General features: G+C 43.5%; 1 protein-coding gene across 1 annotated transcript in view; it reads right to left on the bottom strand.

Annotated features, from left to right (window-relative positions):
• The window catches only part of ly75 (lymphocyte antigen 75), a 228516-nt gene that overhangs the window by 60454 nt on the left and 154713 nt on the right, over window positions 1-13349 (bottom strand). Inside the window, exons 21-25 of the mRNA XM_072474567.1 lie at window positions 13122-13264; window positions 9107-9212; window positions 6735-6895; window positions 4660-4786; window positions 2308-2537 (exon numbers count right to left, since the gene is read on the bottom strand). Of these exons, the coding sequence (XP_072330668.1) occupies window positions 2308-2537; window positions 4660-4786; window positions 6735-6895; window positions 9107-9212; window positions 13122-13264 (767 nt within the window). The remainder of the gene's footprint in view (window positions 1-2307; window positions 2538-4659; window positions 4787-6734; window positions 6896-9106; window positions 9213-13121; window positions 13265-13349) is intronic.

Below are 13349 nucleotides of genomic sequence, written 5' to 3'. Positions count from 1 at the left end.
GAATTCATAACACAGCATTTGGAAAGCAGTGTTGTAATCAGAGAAAGTCAGCATGGATTTATAAAAGGAAAATCATGCTTGACAAATCCACTAGAATTCTTTGAAGATGTAACTAGTAGAGTTGACCAGGGAGAACCGTGGATGTGATTTATTTAGACTTTCAGGTGGCTTTCAACAAGGTCTCACATAGCAGATTAATATGTAAAGTTAAAGCGCATGGGATTATGGGAAGTGTCTTGAGATGAATAAAAGCTGGTTAGCAGGCAGGAAGCAAAAAGTTGGAATAAATGGGTCTTTTTCTGATTGGCAGGCAGTGACTAGAGGTAGCAGTAGAGGCGGGTACAATTGTGTCTTTTAAAAAACATTTAGATAGTTACATGGGTAAGATGGGTATAGAGGGTTATGGGCCAAGTGCGGGCAACTGGGACTAGCTTAATGGTAAAAACTGGGCGGCATAGACTGGTTGGGCCGAAGGGCCTGTTTCCATGCTGTAAACTTCTATGATTCTATCTATGATTCTATGACTAGAGGGTTACCGCAGGGATTTGTGCTCGGATCCCAACTGTTCACATTATATATTAATGATTTGGACGAGGGAACTAAACGTATTATCTTCAAATTTGCAGATGATACAAAGTTTAAAATTTGTTTTTCCAATTAACGGGCAATTTAGCGTGGCCAATCCACCTACCCTGCATATCTTTGGGTTGTGGGGATGAAACACACGCAAACACGGGGAGAATGTGCAAACTCCACACGGACAGTGACCTGGAGGCCGGGATTGAACCTGGGACCTTGGCGGCGTGAGACAGCAGTGGTAACCACTGCGCCACCGTGCTGCCCTAATGATACAAATTGGGTGGGAGAGTGAGCTGTGAGGAGGATTCAGAGATGCTTCAGTGGGATTTGGACAGGCTGAGTGAGTGGGCATATGCATGGCAGATGCAGTTGTATGTGGATAAATGTAAGATTATCCACTTCGGTGGCAAAAATAGGGAGACAGATTATTATTTGAGTGGGTGTAAACTGAGAGAGTTGGATACTCAGCGAGACTTGGTGTCCTCATACATAAGTCGATGAAAGTAAGGGCATAGGTACAGCAGGCAGTAAAGAAGGCAAATGGTATGCTGGCCTTCATAGCGAGAGGATTTGACGACAGGAATAGAGATATTTTACCGCAATTGTATAGAGCATTGGTGAGGATTACCACGCCTAGAGTAATGTGTGCAGTTTTTGTGTCCTTATCTGAGGAAGAATGTTCTTGCTATGGAGGGAGTGCAGTGTCTTTTGGGACTAGTGGGAGGAAACCGGAGCACCGGAGCAAACCCATGCAGGCACGGAGAGAACGTGCAGACTCTGCACAGATAATGACCCAGCTGGGAATTAAATCTGGGACCCTTGTGCTGTGAAGCCGCAGTGCTAACCATTGCGCTACTGTGCTGCCCATTAGCAGGCACCTAGAGACATTGAGGTGTGAATGGCCATATCAGAAACAAAAATGTGGCTATACAAATGATAACTTCTAAAAACAAGGTATTTGAGAGATGTAGACAGCTGAATCCACAGGGTGGGATATCAAAGAGACTGAACAGTATAACTGTTAGCACCCTCATTGGGGAAACAGGCTAGTTCTCCATCCAACAGTATCCAGGCCAGTTCCATATATAATCCAAGCCATGGAGGCCTGTTAGATCTTACATTTAGAGCCACGGCAGATTGCACATACTCTCCTCAAAAAGATGCAGTTTTGCGCCTTCGCTGAACCAAGAAGAGGCAGTTTCCAGGTGGTATTGTGTGGTAACTATTAGGAATGTGGATATATTTTGGGAACAAGAGGTAACTTCAGGTGAAAAAACTTGTTTAGTTATTAATATACTTAAGTGTCACAGTGTATATTAATTTTTGTCACTTTTTTTCCTTTTAATTATTCTTTATTAGTTGTTTACACAACGACTGGTCTGGTTCCTAGCTGAGTTGTACATTGTTCCTCACATTATTCCAAATAAATATACACCACTAAGAATCAATGTTTCAAGTTATCCTTTGGGGGTTTCAGACACATTGGGACGTAACATAATTGGTGTTCTTAACACTTGTTTCTTGTATAATAAACTTCACTTGTTTTAAACCATGGAATCTTGTGGTGTAATTTATTTTAGTTGATCACTGGGTGTTGAAATCCCTTTTTAAATATTAATGGTTTCTACAGGGATCAGAGTAGCATTGGCTCTTCTCTAGCTCCATTAAAACTAGACTGTCTGTAAACCACTTTCCCCATTCAAAAAAACTCGTAGAAATTATACATACATCTTGACTGTACAGTCCGATCCACACTGGATACCCCCGAGTGTTTACGGTAACTGTGAGGAAAGCCTGATGATAGGGTTCAGTGATGCTAACCAACTTGTTACCGTTCTTCTGGCACTCAGTTACTGCATCTTCCCAGGTTAGGTTCTTCTTGATTATTGTATAGGTATGGTTGAGAAAATGCAATGTGTCATTTAAAGGAGGAGTGACCTTATCATGAATGGAATGTTCTAATGAAAAGAATATGGAAAAAATTGTTAGTGACTGCTCAGATAAATATTTAATGCACTTATTACAAAACTGCTCAAATTGCAAATGAATAAAATTGATTGTGGAACCGAGAACATGGATTAGACTTTCAGAAAGTTATGATTTTATGCCCTAGACCCATAAGAAACAAATTCCAACATACTGAACGTGTTTCACCTCATTTCAACAATTATTTATATCAATTGGAGGTTTTCTTAAGTTATATTTAACTTAGAATATAGTGCTCAATTCTGATTGCCACACTACCAGAAGGATATGGAGGCTTTGAAGAGGGTACAGACGAGGGATACCAGGATATTGCCTGGCATGGAGGGCATTAGCTATGAGGAGAGGCTGGATAAACTTGATTTGTTCTCACTGGAACGATGGAGGTTGAGGAACGACCTGATCGAAGTCTACAAAATTATGAGGGGTATGGACAGAGTGGATAGTCAGACACATTTTCCAGGGTGGAAGGGTCAATTACCCGGGGGACGTAGGTTTAAGGTGCGAGCGGCAAAGTTTAGAGGAGATGTGTAAGGGAGGTTTTTTTTACACAGAGGGTAATGGGTGTCTGGAACTCGCTGCTGGAGGTGGTGGTGGAAGTAGATACGATAGTGACATTTAAGAGGCATCTTGACAAATACTATGAATAGGATGGGAATGGAGGGATATGGACCCCGGAAGTGTGGAAGGTTTTAGGTTAGACGGGCAACGTGGTTGGCGTAGGTTTGGAGGGCCGAATTGTCTTTTCCTGTGCTGTACTTTTCTTTGTTCTTTGTTTGTTAACACACAAAGGTGCAACATGCACATTTCTGTGTCATTCTTTCATGAAATGTAGAAAGAAAAGATGGCCAATCATTTCCAATTTATTCAGAAACGTCCTCAAAACAATCCTTCTAATTTACCTCAGAAATCTAAATCTCAGAAATTAAAAAACATACAAGGTAGTTCCTGGAGAACAGAGACAAAGGTGTCAATTTAAACTATGCTGCCTGGGGTGGTAATCTGGAGAAGTGGATCATTCACACATTGTTGGTTCAAAACAGGCATGAAGGAGGTTACAGACAGAAAGGACAATGGGGGATTTCAACATGGGAATGGGAATTTTAATTTCAGGCAGCTGGAGGTGGGGGGGGGGGGGGGGGGGGGGGGGGGGGGGGGGGGGGGGGGCAGCGGACGGTGCCAATGCATGTCAGCAAGGAAAGGTGTGATAGGTGGATAGAGGATTGAATAAAGCCAGAGTTCTGCATGATCAGAAGTTAACAGTGGATGGAAGATGGGGAGCTGGCTCAGAAAACATTGGAGGTTACACAGGTATGGCTGAAGGTTTCAGTGGCAGAAAATTGGAGGGATGAACAAAAGCAGACGTTGTGTGTGTTGGAGAAGATGTGGTGGGGAAGCACATTTAGTTTGGGGACCAAAAGGTCACCAAGGTTGGAAACAGTGTGGTGCAGCCTGAAATCGTGGTTAGGGAGAGAGGATAATATCAGTGGCGAGTGGATGGAATCTGTAGTGAGGACTAATGATGGCTCCAGTCTTCCCAGTACTTAGACAAATTTGCATCTCATACAATTTACATACGATTTACATCTATATTGTGTTTTTCATGACCACTGGATGTCTCAAAGCCTTTACTGTCAATGAAGTAGTCACTGTTATGATGTAGGAAACATGGCAACTAAATTTACAGGGTTGCAGGGAAAAGCGGGCAGTGGAAATTGGTGAATTGCACTTGCATTGAGTCAACATGGCCACAATGGGTTGAATGGTCTCCTTCTGTGCTGTAATCATTCTAGGAATTACAGAGATAGACATTTAACCAAGTTTATATTGAATCATTGCTTGCACTTTCAGAGCTCTGAACCTAAATGTGCCAACTGAGATTTATCTGGAAAGAAATCAATTCTAATTGTACCACAAATGAGTGGGAATTAGCGGAAGTTAACGTGGGGGTCTTGTTAGGTGAACTGAATAGCACATTGTTGAATAAGAATATGAACCATCAGGGTTGATGCCACTTAATGTGTAATAGAGGTTGGAACTAAACTAGAAACAATGTTTATAGAAATACATTATATAACAATATATTATAGACTTTACCTCGATGTTTCTGGCACACAGTAACGTAGTACTGCTTCTGATCACATGTGACCACATCCCATTTTCCAACAAATGCTGTGCCTGGGTCATTCAGTAGAACAGCACATTGTTTTTCTAAATTATAGAACTAAAAACACAGGAAAATATTGTAAGTTGTTATCATTGGGAAATATACAATTTCTGGTCTTTTGTTGTAAAATATTTGACTTTTTGAATTCTCCCACAGGACTCTTTTTGCAACAGTCCAATTTAAAAAAACCCAGCTTTATAACAAATTCAGCATAAAAAGATTACTAATGGTAGAAATTGGAGATTTAAGAAAAATTAAAGGTCCACATATGAATATTAAACTGTTTTTTCTCTTCCCAGCTACTAAATAAAAAGAACAACTACATATTATACGTAGGGCACATTGGAGATTGTACCACACTGGGCAGACATTAAGTAGGTAACTGCATGCCAGATCTATGATAATATGTGCATATAGATTTAAAATAAAAATTGTCAGATGTCTAATAGTGGCTACACTTACTTTATTGACAGTCATAAGCTAGAAAAAAAAAGTGTTGTTTTGGAAAAAAACAGGTACTGTTGTAAAAGCCAGAAGTTCCTCTGCTATTTATCTATTCTGCGTTAAAGATTAGTTACTTGGACACCATCCAACAGGTCAGGAAAATCCCAGGCTTGAAGCTTGTTTGCACTTAATTAACATACTTAAGTTGAAGTAAACTTGGAACACTAAAAGTGGTTTCACGGTCTCTGAGCTAGAAAAAAGGTAGATGGTTTTTCCCATTCTTGAGTCATCCAGCAACCTCTGCTATAATGTGCATATGAATTTCTTGAGTTATGATGATAGTGTTAGTCTTAGAGCAGATGATCCCCATAGTTGGACAGCTGACCATCAATCACTTCTAGTTCACCCATCATCTGCCAAACTGGGACAGGTAACAGAGAGTGGAATACTGAGAAATGTCATCATTCTTCAACCAAAATTTACACGTTTTCTTCCAATAATGGGAACCCTCGACAATATTCCCCCTCTAGCCTAGGACTGCTGAGGTCAGTTGCAGAATCTCAACAATTTGGAGTTGAATTTGAACTGATTTATGTTTTTGCAAAATATTTGTTTTATTAGTCTCCAGAAAACATGCTGCAAACCAAGGCTTGTCATATACTAAAGCTACATTGCATTAGGGGTAATATATTAGCATTGATTGAGAATTGGTTAAAGGGTGGAAATAAATATTAGGAATATATGAGTTATTTTTGAGATAACGGTGTAACTGTTGGAGCGACATGATGAAACCTATGTGAGACAATAAACTCTGAGGAAGACGTAATGAGGCTGCAAAGGAATATAGGCTGGTTAAATGAATAGGAAAGAAGGTGGCAGACGGAATATAATCTGGGGAAATGTGAAGTTATCCACTTTGGACAGAAGACTGGCAAGTAAAATTTACTTTTTTTTATACTAAAAGGTGAGACACAAGTAAATAATGGGATTTAGAGGTGTTTCAGGTCCTTGTAAATAACATACAGGTACATCGGGCAATTCGGAAGAGAAATGGGAAGCTAGCCTTTATTGCAAGCAATTACCATATAAGAAACTCCTGGATTTAAAGGGTATTTCTGCAAGAACCTACCAGCACAGTTTTGGTCCCTTTACTGAAGAGAAGTTATATTGTCCTTCGAGGGGATTTAACAAATGTTGACTAGATTAATTATGGGGATCAGTGGTCTGATTTATGAGGAGAGATCGAGTAGAATGGGTCCTGCTCTGATTTCTGTGTCCTTATGATTGTGCATTAACAGTAGAAGGATTTTTGTCAAAAAGGCTTCCATGGGGAAAAGATCAATTAATTCAGTACAATTTAAGAGACGAATTCCGGCACTCCTCAGACACAGTTAATCAAGGGGAATAGAGTATTGGAGGAACAGTCAAATTGCTCTTATCTTACAAAGAATTGGCAAATGTCTGTGATCCAAATGTACTCATAACTGGACACAAAGCAATAAACACTCAACAGTTTAACTCCACACAATTTCATACTGAACTATATTAGCATTTAACCTACATCAAAATCTAGTATACCCGGTTCCAACTCAAATGATGACTGCCAATTTGTATAATCAATCAGTCTTCCGGTTATCCATTTTTTCATTCGAGTTCTACTTGAGCTCTGCATACCAAGCCAAATTGTGTGTGGTAGTGATGATAAATGGGATACAATAAAATCTGTTGAACAGAAAGTGCAAACAGATTTGAGAAATCAAATTCAAATAAATATGGAAACAAGACAATAATGGCTAGTGGCAGTTTTCTTCCTTCTTTGTCGCATCCATTTCTCATTAAAATAATCATGGGGTGAATTTTCATCTTACTTCTGTGACATTTGACAGTTTGCCCAGGCATTGGGATCATTGGGGCAGCACGATAGCACAGTGGTTAGCACTGTTGCTTCACAGCTCCAGGGTCCCAGGTTCGATTCCCAGCGGAGTCTGCACGTTCTCCCTGTGTCTGCGTGGGTTTCCTCCGGGTGCTTCGGTTTCCTCCCACAAGTCCCGAAAGGAGTGCTGTTAGGTGGATTGGACATTCTGAATTCTCCCTCTGTGTACCTGAACAGGCGCCGGAATGTGGTGACTAGGGGCTATTCACAGTAACTTCATTGCAGTGTTAATGTAAGCCGACTTGTGGCAATAAAGATTTTTTTTAAAAAGTTATTAAAATTGATCGACAGTCCACAAATCTGGAGGTAGTATTGCTGGCTGACAAAGGATTAATGCACTTCTTAGAAAGACATGATGAGACCACCCTATCAAGAATGCTGCATGATATCAATTTACTGGCAATTGTTATCATTTCAGTGGCCTCCAGGTTCTGCGATTTTTTTTTTAATGGTCAGATTTCTTTTGGTATTAGCTTTTCATTAGTGGTCCCGTGAAGACTAATTCCTAATGTTTCTTCACTTACTTGCAGTATGTGCAGAATGTTGTGATGCCATAGTACAGGCACTGAAACAGAAAGATGGCATAAAGATGCCAAACAATCACAGCAGCAGGCCTAGAGGAAGATTGCTGAGGTGGTCTGTGCCGACAGCATTATCCTAGATGTAGTTTAACGACCTGACTAGAACAGCAAGGCTAAATGTCTTGCTGACTCCATTAATACGAGTCACACCTTCCCAAAGCATGTTTTTAAAAACCTCCCCATGCCCCTCTGCAAGACTCCTTCTTTTCTCCTCTTCCCCCTCCCACCCCACACATCCGCTGCATTTTTCTTCAACACACATTGGGAGTCAAGGTAGCAGCTATTTCTCACTACAATTACAAACTCACTTCCAAGTCAACAGTCGCAAACAGCAGTCTGGTTCACTTGGATCGCAACTGGAAGGCCTTTTCACTTCTGCCTTTTCTCACTGCAGCCATCTCTTTTTTACCCACCTCACACTTCACATTCTTAAATCTGTACAAGCTGAATGGGAAATTAAACTGAGCATTAAAACGGTATTAATATTAATTATGTCAGGAGCCTCTGGATGTAGGCCTAGATATATAAAATGTGCCCAACAACTAGCATGCAATTTGTACCCAAATTGATAAGCCTAAGGTGCATATAATGTTGGGCCTTAGCTTTCATTATCATCAAGCTGGTGGGCTTCAGACATAAATGGGCATTTCTTACCCTTCCTGGCTCCACATTCAGCAAAGTATAATTTTCTAGTCACCTGTTAGGCAGGATGTAGACCTGGCTCAGGCCAACTCAATCTTGCAGAGGGGATGTCAAACAGGCACCCAGCTCCTTATTGGAATATGCAAAAGATCTCACACCGGTTTCAAATGTAGGCCCTGGATATCTTTTTTCCTCTCCCTCCACACGCACACACGGCAGACAACACACTGCTGGCTCATGATGAATGTGCACTTCCTGCCCACTATACTGAAAACTAAATGGAAAGGTTGCACAGTGGTTAGCACTGCTGCCTCACAGCTCGATGAACCATTGTTCAATTCCCGCCTCGGTTTACTGTGTGGAGTTTGCACTTTCTCCGCGTGGGTTTCCCCCGGGTGCTCCGGTTTCCTCCCTCAATCCAAAGAAGTGCAGGTTAGGTGAATTGGCCATGTTAAATTGCCCCTTAGTGTCCAAAAAGGTTAGGAGGGGTTACTGGGATAGGGTAGAGGCGTGGGTTTAAGCTTAAGTAGGGTGCTCTTTGCAAGGGTCAGTGCAGAATCGATGGGCCGAATGGCCTCCTTCTGCACTGTACATTTTATGATTCTATGATTAAGTGGTGAGTAAGTGCCATCCAATCTCTAGGCAATTCTGCCAAAACAATTACTTTTTAAACTTATAAATCCTGCAAATCTACTTGAACAAAAACAACGTAACATTTTTGAATTTGGAGTTTATTTCTGATTCAACACACTTCTGTTGGTTGAGCCAACAACATACCTTGTTCCACAGAATTGGCGATCGTCGGCAAGTTCCCACCTAGGCTCTGACAGAGTCGTGCTGCATCTTCCCACGTGGAAGCATGTGGCTTTAAAAAATGATAGCACTAAAACAGATAAAATATGACTCATGTTACTATATATATCACATGTCACGACTTTTCCTACTACTCGTACTTGATACACCATTAGCTCCTATTCACATTATTTTGGAATTTGATATTCCGATCCAAAGTTACGATTTGAAAAGAACTTGGCTCACAAGAGAAACAGCTGGGCTGCACGGTAGCGCTTCACGCCGCCCAGGACCCGGGTTTGATCCTGGCCCCTGTCCGTGTGGAGTTTGCACCTCCCAGTGTCTGCGCAGCTCAAAGATATGCAGGGTAGGTATATTGACCAGTCTAAATTGCCACTTAATTGGAAAAAACTAAGAACACCCCCAAAAAATAACGAAAGAAACATCAATTCTATAAACTGATTTTTTATAATCCTAGCATCAAAACCTTTAAATTATAAATATCTGTGACCAATTTGATTAAAGCAACATTTATTTCATTAATGTAAAGCAGATATAAAAAATACCAAAACATGTAGAGGGATAATAAAATGCCTTTCACAATGGGGAAATTTTTCATCACCAAGTGGAAAGAGCACTGGACCCTTGAAAATGGCAGGATATGACCTGACGCTTCATTCTGCAAAGAAGCCTTGCGTTATGTTCTCTAATGAAAACAATCTTCCTAAACTCCTCTTCCCGCCCCTCCACCCTCACCTCCAACAAAAAGTGCAAGGAGCTTGTGGACTTCCATGTCACTCAATTAGACCTGCCGCTTTCTTCCCTTCCATTAATCCATTGGGCCAAACTTCGGAGGTCATCCGAAACACTGGTGCCCGTGTCATTACTCGCACCAAATCCCATCACCTATCAGTGCTTGCTGACCTGCTTTGGCTTCCAGTCAGGCAACATCTTGATTTTAAAATTCTCACCCTTATTTTCAATGGCCTCTCCAAGGTGTCAACCCTCCCTACCTCTATAATTTCTTCCAGTCCCACAACCCTCTGAGATATCTGTACTCGTCTAACTCTGACCTATTCTGCATTCTTCATTTTAACTGATCCACCATTGATAACCGTGTCTTCAGTTGCCTAGGCTCTAAGCTCTGGAGTTTCCTTCCTAAACTGCGCCATCAATGTCCAACCCTCTTTCCGCCTTTAAGGCGCTCACTAAAATGTATTATTTTGACTGAGCTGGTGGCCCCAATATCGTATGTGACTTGTTGTCATATTTTGTGTCATAACTCTCCTGTGGAGCGCTATGGATGTTTTATGTTTAAGGTGCTATATCAATACAAGTTGCTAATGTTGTCCCTGCTGATAGCATGGCTGATGCCATCTTCCCAAAGGCCTGCCACAGGACCTCTGGGGTACCTGCTTGAGCCAGGCCTTTTAATATGTTCACTCAAATGTTGGAAGTAGTATAGGGAACAGCCCCAGGCTGATCATTGTTCAGACAAGTCTGAGTCAGCAAGAAAGACTTGGAAAACATGGGCTTAAAAGGTATAAAAATTGATGCATGGGGGCAGCACGGTGGCGCAGTGGATGGCACTGCTGCCTCACAACGCCGAGGTCCCAGGTTCGATCCCGGCTCTGGGTCACTGTCCGTGTGGAGTTTGCACATTCTCCCCGTGTTTGCGTGGGTTTCGCCCCCACAACCCAAAGATGCGCAGGCTAGGCGGATTGGCCACGCTAAATTGCCCCTTAATTGGAAAAAATGAATTGGGTACTCTAAATTTATGTTAAAAAATCAAAAATCTGTGCACGGACAAAGTAATTCTGGAACATCACTTTAAATTTCAGGAGCAGAACAAGAGGTCATAGGTTCAGACTACTAGCAAGCAAATGTAATCTCAATAACCTGAGGTCTTGCTGCACAGAAAGAGTATTCAACACATAGAATGGGCTGCAGATAATGGAGTTGTATGAATGATAATGAGGCAAATAACCATCCTCATCCTTAATTGCCTTGGATCGTAAGATTAATTAATTGATTATATAATTTTTCAATTAGGTGGCACGGTGGCGCAGTGGTTAGCATTGCTGCCTCACAGCGCTGAGGACCCGGGTTCGATCCTGACCCCGCGGTCACTGTCCGTATGGAGTTTGCACATTCTCCCCATGTCTGTGTGGGTCTCATTCCCACAACCCAAAAAGATGTGCAGGGTAGTTGAACTGGCCACGCTAAATTGCCCTTGATTTGGAAAAATAAATTTGGATACTCTAAATTTATTTTAAGAAAATACAGGGGCTGGATTCTCCATTTGAGAGACTAAGGCCGGGATTCTCTGACCCTGTGCCGGGTTGGAGAATCCCCGGGGGGGGAGGCGCGAATCCCGCCACGCAGGTCGGGAGCCATTGGCAGCGCCCCCTCCCGGCGATTCTCAGGGACTTGATGGGCCAAGCGGCCGTCCAGTTTTGGCCAGTACCGCCGGTGTGAATTACTCACCTCATGCAAGGCGGGACCTGGCAGGTAAGTGTGCGGGGGGATCTGACCTCGGGAGGGACCCCCACCATGGCCTGGCCCGCGATCGGGGCCTACCAATCCTGTGGGCGGGCTATTTCCATTGGGGCCTTCTTTCCTCCGCGCCGGGCCCCTGTAGGGCTCCGCCATATTGCCCGGGTGCCGGAGAGGAGAAGAGAACCTCCGCGCATGCGTGGAAATACGCCGGCCGTTCCGCGCATGTGCGAACTCGGACCGGCCCTTCAGTGCCGGCTGGAGCGCCATCAACCACTCTGGCGTCAACCTAGCCGCCGAAGATTTGGAGAATTCCTCACTTTCAGGGATTGTTGACGCCGGAGTGGTTGGCGCTGGTTTTCCTGCCGGCATGGGGACTTAGTCCCCAGAATCATAGAATCATAGAATTACAGTGCAGAAGGAGGCCATTCGGCCCATCGAGTCTGCACCGGCACCCGACCCAAGCCCACACCTCCACCCTATCCCCACAACCCAGTAACCCCACCCAACATGAAGGGCAATTTTGGACACTAAGGGCAATTTATCATGGCCAATCCACCTAATCTGCACATCTTTGGACTGTGGGAGGAAACTGGAGCACCCGGAGGAAACCCACGCACACACGGGGAGGATGTGCAGACTCTGCACAGACAGAGACCCAAGCCGGAATCGAACCTGGGACCCTGGAGCTGTGAAGCAATTGTGCTACCCACAATGCTACCGTGCTGCCCACAAATGCTACCGTGCTGCCCAGGGAGAATCCCGCCCTAAGTGTTGATGCCAGTAGAGCATGTGTGGACTTTCACAACGGAAAAATCGATGCAAAACCCTCCCGATTCCGATGAGGGCCAAGCATCGGGGCCAAGTGAAACTCCCGCGGATCCCGCTGAAAACGGGCAGAGAATGGCCAGGTCCCGGGTCGTGCATGCGCACGGCCAATGACCTGCACCGGTCGCGCCGCAAAACATGGTGCCGGCCGTGCGCGACCCCAATGCGCCAACCGCGACCCCACAGCCCACCCCGTGGCCACCCCCCACCAGTCCCACCAGCACTAGCAGAAACCCCACACGACCCGAAGCACGGATCCCGGCCGTGTGTGGCGGCGCTGGACACTGTCTGCGGCCCGCACGCCGGGTTCCCGCACACTTGGGACTACACGTGGCGCGCGGCGTAAGGAACTCGGCCGATGACGCGCCAACGGCATTGAAACGCTGCGTGGCATGATGACGCCAATTTGGAATGGGCAGAGCATGGCAGACTGCCGTCAAACCAACATTGGCCCCAATTCCGGCGTTGGAATCCATTCTCCGCCTGATCGCCAATCACATTTTCGAGGTCGTGGTATGGAGAATCCAACTCATAGTTTTTCAATATATTTTCCAGCAGGAACTTCCATCAAAAAAAAAGACTTAATTACAAATTTTTACAAATATTAATAAAGCTTATTCAACTATTGTGCTCTTAAATAAATGTGAAAAATAGAAGAACATTTCTTTACTCTTACATTATCTCCAAAGGGGATCCAACTATCAGTGCACGGGGTACTTGACACATTGGTTTCTGGAGACCATGGTTCTAATGATGATATATTCAACTTTTGACAAATGAAGGGAAGAGGTTTGGTGCATTCCACAAATTCATGATACTCTGCGGGGTAAAAATAAAACATTGAAGCAAAAGGACCATTAACTTTGTAACAGTTGTAAATCTCACCAGTTTTAGAACCGGCAGT

This window comes from Scyliorhinus torazame, chromosome 2 (genome assembly GCF_047496885.1).
Source record: "Scyliorhinus torazame isolate Kashiwa2021f chromosome 2, sScyTor2.1, whole genome shotgun sequence".
Classification (NCBI taxonomy): Eukaryota; Metazoa; Chordata; class Chondrichthyes; order Carcharhiniformes; family Scyliorhinidae; genus Scyliorhinus; species Scyliorhinus torazame.
Note: the sequence above shows the minus strand (reverse complement) of the source record. Positions and strands in the feature narration are given on the sequence as shown.